Here is a 10,560-nt window from a genome sequence, read left to right as displayed (position 1 = left end):
TAAATAGCGAAGGCCGGTTTATGGGATTATCTTAGGTTTCCCGTCCATAATAAAAGGTTTAGCTTTACGGCGTATCGTCAGACCCCAAAAACCTGTTGGCCCATGACCTCTTAAAAATATGGAGGGAGGAATCTTTTTTTCTCTCGTTTTGACCTCGGCTACTCTACTAAGAATAAATATATATATATAGTGTGTCCATAAATTAGTTTTACAATTTGAAAAATTCAGGAAAAAAAGTTTAAAGCAAGTATAACTCAACAGAGTTTATTGAGAAACAAATAGAGTTTTATTAAAACACCAGAACACTCCTACATGGATTCCATTGGTGACACGCAACACATCTTGACGATAAACTGTGGAAGTTGTAAAGATAAGTTATGGACAGCCTGTATGTATAGATTGATTGATTGGTGATGTGTTGCTGGAGAAGTTTTGACCACCTGTGCAAGCTTGGTCAAATAAATTGTAAAATGGGTGGGGGATGAAGGCTGGCGATATTTGTGTGTGTGTGTGTGTGTGTGTGTATTTATATATATGTAATGTTTGTATGTATATATATATATATATATATATATATATATATATATATATCTATAATGTTTCTGTGTGTGTGTGTGTGTGTGTATATATAAATAAGTGAAAGACGACAACTCCTGAATATTGTGGAAAAACAAAAGCTCATCTGTCATAGAAGGAGAGGTTTGGAAAACTTTATCATGGAAGGAATTGTAGAGGGCAGTAAATCAAGAAGCAGACAAAGAACACAATGGATGGACAATGCCATGAACTGGTCAAGCAAGAGTGGCAAGGCAGGTGGAGGACTAACGCTTAATTAGGAAGGCATATGGTGTAGTGCAACCAATGTGCTGCACATATATGATGTATGATGATGATCATGATGTGTTTCATTCATTTTCTGTCTACCACATCCAACCACAAGGCTTTGATTGATCCAGGTCTACGGTAGAAGACACTTGACCAAGGTGGCACACAGCAGGATTGAACTTGAAACTACATGGTTGGAAAGCAAACTTCTTAACCACATAGCTGTGCCTGTGTCTACACACACACACACACACACACACACACACATTAAATATATATATAATAATAATAATAATAATAATAAATAATAATAATAATAATAAAATGACAACAAAAGAATGAGACATCCAGCATTTGAGACTGAGTCCTATTATGACAACTTACTGATTATCCTAAACTACACACACACACACACACACACACATGTATTAAGTAAAACATACATGGTTACATGTTATCTAAATTGTGTTTAATTGAGTTTCTGGTCGACTCACATATGAATAAATTCAGGAAAAAAAAAGTTGAAAAATTAATAGCTTAGGTCGCAGTCATCTTGCAGCAATGTACAAAGATTGCAAACGAGCCAAAATATAAAGCAGCTAACATGTAATTGTCAAAATATAGCACTCTGCCTCCCTAAAGGCAGATGCCAAGAAGAAAAAAACAAAACAAAAGTAATTGTATATGATGTTGATGTCTCCACCAATGATACATCAACAAGCAAGATAGAGCACTCCTTCAAAATTACCGGCACCAGCAGAACAGCTCATTCTCTCACTAGTACCTTTCAAAGTATATTTGGCAATTAGAAAAGATAATGGAGAAACCATGAGTAGCATTAGATGGCTAATGCTAGATGAGGCACCAGCATTTAGGAGTGGATCAAGCTACTATTACCTCTGCCTTGCAGAGAAACTTTATATTTTCTCTACCCTACTCCAATCCTACAGAGAAAAATAGAAATATGTTTTGACTCATGTTTTGCATTCTTTCTCATTAACTTCAAAACAGACCCTCCTGATGCATGCCAAATGGTAATTAGCATCAAAGACACTTAACTATCTGAAAGTGTATCAAGTGCTAAATTAAATCGTTATTAATCCTTTCTTATTAATCTACTGGTGTGTACAGTTGACTAAAAGATTGAAGGAAACCCTGTTTCAGAAAATATGAAATCTTGTTTACTGTACATGTGGACAAAACATACATGAGAATTTGTGCACCCTTAGTATAAACATGTATTGAGTACTTTTATATATCTGTACCCCAGTGTGAAGGTGCGTGGCTTAGTGGTTGGGGAACTCAGCTTACAATCATAAGGTCATGAGTTCAATTCCTGGTGGTGCATTATATTCTTGAGCAAGACACTTTATTTCATGTTGTCTCAGTCCATTCAGGTGGCAAAAATGAGTTGCACCTGTAATTCAAAGGGGGCCAGCCCCGTCACATTCTGTGTCACATTGAATCTCCCTGAGAACTACGTTAAGAGTACACGTGTCTGTGGAGTGCTCAGCCGCTTGCACATTGATCTCACAAGCAAGCTGTTCCATTGATTGGATTGACTGTTTGTCCCCTACCACTGCTTGACAACCAGTGTTGGTGTGTTTACGTCCCCTGTAAGTTAGCGTTTTCGCAAAAAAAAAGACTGATAGAATAAGTACCAAGCTTTGAAAAAATAAATAAATAAATCCGGGGTGGGGGTTGATTCATTCGACTAAAAAAAAATTCTTCAAAGTGCTGCTCCAGCATGGCTGTAGTCTTATGACGGAAACAGGTAAAAGATAGTTAAGAAAACAAAACAAAACTTAAGAATTGGTAAATTTGGGAGCTCTGGTCAATTGAACTGAAGGGAATGGCTTTGTTGAAGAATATCAACTTCATTTTCCAAACATAGTCATCTGGTAGAGAGATGGGTTAGCAAGTTCTGGGTGTATTAAGACAATCAGTTCAAAGGAACTAAGATCTATTGTTAGTAGCAATAACTGCGGTAGGGGTGTTAAAATAATAGTGATAAAGCTGTTTGTAGTAGTAGTAGTAGTCGTAGCAGTAGTAGTAGTAGCAGTAGTAGTAGTAGTAATAGAAGAAAAAGAGTTGTAGGGCTAGAAATGAATGTTGGTAGCTTTTATCTACTTTCTTTCTTTCTTTCTTTTTTTTAAAATCTTTTATTTGATGTTTCAGTCATTGGACTGTGGTCATGCTGGAGCACTGACTGAAAGGTTTTAGTTGAGCAAATCAATGAAAGTATTTATGCTTTTTAAAAAAAAAATTTAATTTTAATTTTTTTTTTTAAAGTCTGGTACTTATGTTGCGGGTGTCTTTTTGTTGAACCGCTAAGTTATGGGGACACACACAAACCAATGTCAACTGTTAAGCAGTGGGTACGTGTGTGTGTGTGCGTGTGTGTTAAATCACAAACACAAAGACTCACATACATACATACATACATACATATATATACATACATGCATGCATGCATGCATAAAGATGCAACAGGCTTCCACACAGTTTCTGTTGATCAAATTCAATCACAAGGCTATGTAGTAAAGAACATATACTCTAGGTGCTGCACAGTGGGACTGAACCCCAAACCATCTAGCTGCAAACTGAGCTGCTTAACCACACAGCCATGCCTGTGCCTCACTGGTTACGTTCGATTTGAAACGGATTGCATTTAGGAAAACAGGAGAAAGACTGTACTTAGAAGAAGAAGAAGGAGTTTGAAAATCTGACTGGATGAATATAGATTGATAGCAAAAGAAAAACAGAAACTGAAATAGTAATTTGAGTTTGGTTTACTTACAAGTTGCCGGAGAAGCCGGGAGAGTATGTAGAGAGACCGAGTTTTAGCAGGAAACATATTGTTTAAAACTATGTCCCCGTTTTCGTATTTCTTTCGTCTCCTGTAGACTTTGAATCCTTTCAGTTTTTTCCTCTGCACACAGCCATAGCCGGCAGTCCAGCTTGTACTGCAGTTCATAAGTAAGCGAGTATGGAATTTATCATCGGGAAGCTTTAAGTTATACTTATGTTGGCTACTTTCATGGAAACTGGTACTGATGTTTGGAAACTTATGTTGGAAATTTAATTTGTCACCTTCATGAATCTGAATTAATCTCCAGGCCATGCTTTGTAGTGAAACAATATAAATGGAATTATTTCATAGCAGTTGCTAAGATCTAGAGAGCTGTTTGAAGAGTAACTAACCTCATACCATTCTAGAAAACTAGAAGAATGAAAGAACTTAGTAGTTAGTTAGGTTTGGTAATGCTAGCAGGCAGCAAAAAGTAGTAGTTTGGTAAGTCTCAAGCAGGTGAGAGAGAGAGAGAGAGAGAGAGAGAGAGAGAGTGAGAAAGAAAAAAAGAGAGAGAGAGAGTGGAGGGGAAGAAGAAGTAGATGGGGAGCTGTATAGTAGTTTAAAGGAAGGTAGTGATTGTTTGAAAGGTAGATAGAGCTAGCACTGTGTTGCTTGAATAAGAAATAAAAAAAAAGCAGCAACAGGATGGTTAAGTTTGTCTGTATCAAGATGTTTAACAGAGACTGAGAAGATGACAGGGAGAGCAAATAGGGAAAAGGGTGGCTGGAGGTGAACCGAAAAGAAGAAAAAAGACAAAGCGAAAATAGAAGAGAAAAACTACAGATTTACCAAAGTTGATTTTGATATTCCTTGTATGTTTGCAGACATAAAAACAGTTTAAAAGCTATTTGTGAGAAAGGAGTGGGGTGCTTAAAAATAAACCTAAGATAAACTTGGCTAAAGTTGGCTTTCTCCTGCAGTTAGTTATTTTAGAAGATCTACATGTGCAATAACAGTTGTTCACACTGCACACTTTTACAAGATTACTCAGTAAAAGAAGACAATTGCTTTCTCCTGCTTTATTTATTACATGCAATTAAAAGGGAACAAGTCTATAATGGAATAAAAACAACAATAGTAATGGAATAAATTAACAACAAAAATAAGATTACTATAATTAACTCACCAAGAATAATCACTTCAGATAGAAAAAGGAAGAAGGAAAATAAAAATAATTTCTTTATTATAAATAATATTTCTATTTTATACCTTTTCAAGTGCCTCCCTGTCGCCATGCATAGCATTTTGTAAAGAAATATAATTAGTTACTTTCAGTCATCTCTCTGCTCACAAAGGATTATAATTATTTTGATTTACCTATGGCTAACGAGGGATAAATAGCAAGTTTGTGTGCAGGCTAACACAGTTTCTACCATAAAAACAAAAACAAAAACAAAAACAATCCGTAATACATTTGTCTGTGCAAAAGGAACTTTTCCTACATTGTCTCCACTGAATCACCTCACTCACCTCACTCACCTCTGTCAACTTTTAAGTTCAGCTGACTAATCTGGAAAAAGGACACGTACTCCAGTGTCTTGCTATGTACTCGTTGACACTATAGGGAAACAAAGACAATACATTCAATATGCCCCAAGCCCAATTAAGGCCACCACCACCGCCACACAACCACCACCACCACCACCAGTTAACGTCTGTTTTCCCATGCTGGCATGGGTTTGACAGGAGCTGGTAAGGGGTAAAGCGAGGGGCTACACCCATCTCCATCGTGTGGCCCAGCATCCTGTCCAAGGAGGAATATATATACGCCAGAGAAACTGGGAAACCGGGCCTATGCTCCTTACAGAGTAATGTGAACTAACGCCAGGGCTCAATGCTTTGATTTGTCCAGGGGCCAAGGTGCTGCCAAGAGGGCCTTACCTGAATGGATGAAAGGCAAAGTTCAACACAGAGTTAGATTTAAGCTTAGACTCAGAACACAGGGAGTTGGAACAAATAATGCAAAGCATCTCTTCCAATGCTTCAAAATTTTCAGCAATCCATTCCCTTGATCAGCACATTTTTATCGACCCCTAAAATGGCGAAAGTTGAACATGGAGCTAGATTTAACCCTTTTAGCATTCAAATTACTTTGTCAAACGTAATTAATGGTTATTTATTCAGATCGTTTTGAATTCACCAAGCATTATCTCATAGCTTTGAAATCTTGATGAGGTAACTTGTTTATTTTTACAATGACATTGTAGGGTTGTTGTGAGAGGCCTGATCTGGCCAGTTTGAACATAAAACAGGTAGAATATTTGGGTGGGATATGGATGGTTCAAATGCTAAAGGGTTAAAGTCAAACACAGAATACTGGGAGTTGGAATAAACATTGCAAAGCATTCTATCAAAAGCCCCTAACATGTCTGCCAGCTTACTGCCGTCCCTGCAGCTTACTTGTTAAAAATAGGTGGCTTATAAGGGGCCACATGGCTCCTTGGGTAATATCAACTGGTAGTGGTTATGGTGGTGATGGTGGATCAAGTTTCTGACTTGGTTACCATTCTCTAATTGCAACATTTTCCAGTTTCTTAGCTAGCACCCCTTCAATAAAAGAATAAATTCCACAACTCCCTGCAGATGTAGATAATTAATCATTGCTCAGCTTATTTTGTTTTTTTTCTCTTAAATTAAGAAATTATTATTTTACGTAAGAAATTATTTATTATTGTTTTTATGACAAATAATTCAGAATAGAATAATCAAAGTCTAAAATACAAAATAAAAAACTGTAGCAAAACAATATGCAACTGTTGTTGTTTATCGTCTGACAAAAGGCTGTTTTATGTTTACAATAAACCAAAACCTACTTAATACCAATGTGACCACCACTACTGCCACCTTTACCAGCAGCAGCAGCAGCAGCAGCATTTACAGTTGTTGTTGTTGTTCAGGTCAAAGTCAGCCCTCATCCAGTAGATCTATGATCAAAGACACTCCAACCATGACCAGTCACATAATGCTAGTAATCTTGTGTGTGTTTTGGGGTGTTACAAAAGTTTTAGAAGAGGGAACATCAATATCCCCTGGGACACATTCTTTTCTACTCTGGGCACAAGGCCCGAAATTTTTGGGGAGGGGACCAGTCAATTAGGTTGATCCCCAGTACGTGACTGGTACTTGATTTATCAACCCCAAAAGGATGAAAGGCAAAGCCGACCTCGGCAGAATTTGAACCCAGAACGTAAAGACAAACGAAATACTGCTAAGCATTTCGCTCGGTGTACTAATGTTTCTGCCAGCTCGCTGCCTTTGGGACAATGTATAATGGAAGGAGCTTGATTGCCTGGTTTCTGATTATCCTTTTTTTTTATTACAATTTTACTATTTTTTTTTCTTACCACTCTGTCCCCTTATGTCTCCTTTCCAAGACCTCCATCTCTTCTCCACTCAGGCCACTCCCTCTTAGAGGTTACCTTTACTGCCACCTTACCCGGACTTGTGCCTTGGAGCGGAACTTTCTATTTGCAATGCCATGGTTATTCATGACTGAAGGGTTCTCCCATTCGATAGAATAATCTAAATGCCACAAAGTTAAACTCTTTTTGTTCCTATTCTTTAATCTCCTCACTAATCCCATCAATCTCTCTTGTTCCCTGCAAAGTAAAGAGGTGATTATCAGCATCAGTGCTGATCCCACAATATACACCCAGTACACTCTGTTGTAATGTGGTTGATGACAGGGAGAGCATCCAGCTCTAGACATTGGTGCATGATGCAGTCCTCCAATTGATCTGACCCTATCAAGCCATCCAACCCAGGCAAGCTTAGAAGCTGAATGCTAAATGATGATGATGGTGATGATAGAAATTTTCTGTTTTCTTTTGTACAGTGGTTTTTCTTGATAAATAAAAAGCAATTATTCTACTTTAGACAATTAAGAAGTTGTTCACAATCTCTTTTTTACCTTTATAGCAAAAAAAAAAAAAGCTCAGAAAAATAAAACAAACAAAACCCCAACAAAAACTTGATTTCTTTCCATTAATGTTCAAACTGGAACTTGTTGATTGTGAAGCAACCAAGCAGCGATAAGTTATGATATTTTAATTACATCTATGGTGGTGGAGATGATCCGCTCCCACTTTTAATAATTTCCCTCTTCAACCCTTCTCTCTCTCTCTCTCTTGACTATAACAATGGTCTCTTACCCCTCTGTAGTAATCTATCAAAATGTTAATGAAACTGCTTACCACCACCCCTACCTCGTTTATATTGCTACAAATTTAATGAAAAGTTCTAGTTATTAGAAAGGCATGATTGAGTGAGTCAGGGCAGCTGGCATTTTAAAGCCAACCAGCCAGCCAGCCAGCCAGCCAGCCAGCCAGTCAGCCAGCCAGCCAGCCAGTCAGCTGACACATAAAGGTTTAACATATCAAGGCACACCTTTCAGTTTCACATTCAAATAACTGAATGTTGGGAAACATTTCAAGGTTGTCTTTCGTTCTTTGCACATAAAATGGCGGAACTACAAAAGTGGGCAAACCAACTATAAGTAAACGAATCCTCATTAATCATCCACAATAACCATCATCATCATCCTCATCATTTAACTTCTATTTTCCATGCTGGCATGGGTTGGATGACTTGACAGAAGCTAGCAAGACCAGGGGCTGCACTCGGCTCCAGTTGTCTGTCTTGGTATGGTTTCTACCGCTGGATCTGATGCCAAACATTCCACAGAGTGTACTGGGTGCTTTTTATGTAGAACCACCACCAGTACTTTTCATGAAAAGTATTACCAATTTGTTATTCTTTTATTTGTTTTAGTCATTTGACTGTGGCCATGCTGGAGCACTGCCTTTAGTCAAACAAATCGACCCCAGGACAATTGGTTTTAAGCCTAGTACTTATTCTATTGGTGTCTTTTGGCAAACTGCTAATGTTACAGAGATGAAAACACACCAACACCAGTTGTAAAACAATAGTGGGGGGACAAACACAGACATACAAGTACATACATACATATATATATAGAGAGAGAGATGTTTAACTGTAGTAGCAATACAAAATAGCAACTGATACCTGGTAGTGATGACTTGTCCAACCCATGCCGGTATGAAAACATGTAATCTTATAATCACACGCATACAGACCTATATCCTGTTTATATATATATACACAAATATCTATCAATGAACACATACGCACACATTCATAGATGCCAACATTTTCTCTTTGTCTCTCATCTTTCTCAAGCAGAAGCATATTTATTGCAACATCAACACCATCAATACACAAAACACACACACACACACTCCCTCTACACCTACTTTCCATTTCTTACAAATACACTGCCCCCTCACACATCATGGCTTACATACACAATCCTCTGCACACACCCACACATTCTCTTTCAGTCTGTTTAACCAGCCACAAACTCACACACACTAATTTTCTTTACTGCTCTCTGACAACGCCTTCTCCTTCTTCTTCTTCTTTTTCTTCTTCTTCTTCTTCTTCTTCTTCTTCTTCTTCTTCTTCTTCTTCTTCTTCTTCTTCTTCTTCTCCTCCTCTCTAAGTAGCTGTGAGTCAGTCTCTCTCACTCATATAATAATACTTCACTGTCAAAGTGAACTTATAAGGCAAAGGAGTCTTTCTATAATAGAGTACAAGCAACCTGTCCTTCACATACATAAACACCATTAACCATCCTCAGATCACTGTCATCCACACACACACACACAGAGAACATTGCTTCATGTTTATTAGTTTTTTATGTCCTCTACAACAGGCAGAGATGCCTAAGGTGTAACTATTCCAAAAACTGGAATACATGGTGACTAATAATAGCAAGAACAACAATAATAATAATAATCCTTTCTACTATAGGCACAAGGCCTGGAATTTGGGGGGAGGGGGGGGTCACTCGATTAGATCGACCCAAGTACGCAACCGGTACTTAATTTATCGACCCTGAATAGATGAAAGACAAAGTCGACCTGGGCAGAAATTCAATGTACAATGTAGCGATGACGAAATACGCTCAGCATGATGTGAGAAAATGCATCATTATTGTCATTATTTTACATCTGCTTTCCATGGCGGCATGGATCAGATGAGTTATTTCTTATTGGGAGCCACAATTTCTAAAGACTACTGGTTGTATGTGTCATTTAATCTCATTTCTATGGCTGGATGTCCTTCGTATCCCCAACCCCTTTGTATAGAGTGAGCTGGGTGCATTTTCTCACAGCCTTAGCAGTAGAGCACTCGGTCATCTTTAACCCTTGCATAGGTTCCACTAATGTTTCTTGAGAAATTTTGGAAGTACATCTTGGAGTGATGCAACACTGTCTGATTTGAAACTGTGTATCTTTGTATGCTTTGGTGCCGTACGATTAATCTTGCCTCAGAAACATGGAGACTCTTCAGACACTGCCATGTTTACTTGGGTTGTGGCATTCCAGTGGATAGTTTTATTCAACATAATGTTTAACAGGATATTCACAAAAAGACTTTGTTGAGTCTTAAAATACATTGATCTATTTATACTGCAGTGAGAACGAAACTGAAACCCTATCAGACTGACTAGAAGCAGGGAACAGACAGAGAGAGAGAGATAGAGAGAGAGTAGATGCTAGATGTAGCAAAGTTATATGACACACACATATGCACACAAACACATATTTACAGGTGTATACACACAGGCACTAGATACACACGTACAGATGCATACACGCACACATGACTAACAATAAAAGATGCAGAGCTCACATACCAAAAGGGGTGGAAAGAAATAAAAGGGATGAGCTTCTTAAAATGAGTTAAACAGTCTCTCTCTCTCTCTCTCTCTTTAAACAGTTAAGGTATCCGTTGCAAAGAGGCTGGCAGAAAAGCTTTTTAATGAGGATTAAAAACAGAAAAAAAAAAAAAAAAAA

General features: G+C 37.9%; 1 protein-coding gene across 8 annotated transcripts in view; it reads right to left on the bottom strand.

The window, feature by feature from the left end:
* LOC106875898 (uncharacterized) overlaps positions 1 to 10,560 on the bottom strand; it is an 80,862-nt gene that overhangs the window by 24,268 nt on the left and 46,034 nt on the right. The window contains exon 1 of one of the 8 annotated variants that reach the window (XM_052976402.1): positions 3,626 to 3,988. The exons of the other annotated variants lie outside the window; for them this stretch is intronic. Coding sequence (XP_052832362.1) covers positions 3,626 to 3,949 — 324 coding nt within the window. The 5' untranslated portion in view covers positions 3,950 to 3,988. Of the gene's footprint in view, positions 1 to 3,625; positions 3,989 to 10,560 lie in introns of those variants that run through there. 8 annotated transcript variants of the gene reach the window in all.

The sequence above is a fragment of the Octopus bimaculoides genome, chromosome 24 (assembly GCF_001194135.2).
Source record: "Octopus bimaculoides isolate UCB-OBI-ISO-001 chromosome 24, ASM119413v2, whole genome shotgun sequence".
Taxonomy (NCBI): domain Eukaryota; kingdom Metazoa; phylum Mollusca; class Cephalopoda; order Octopoda; family Octopodidae; genus Octopus; species Octopus bimaculoides.
The sequence above is the reverse complement of the archived record's forward strand: the minus strand, read 5'-3'. Positions and strand labels throughout refer to the sequence as shown.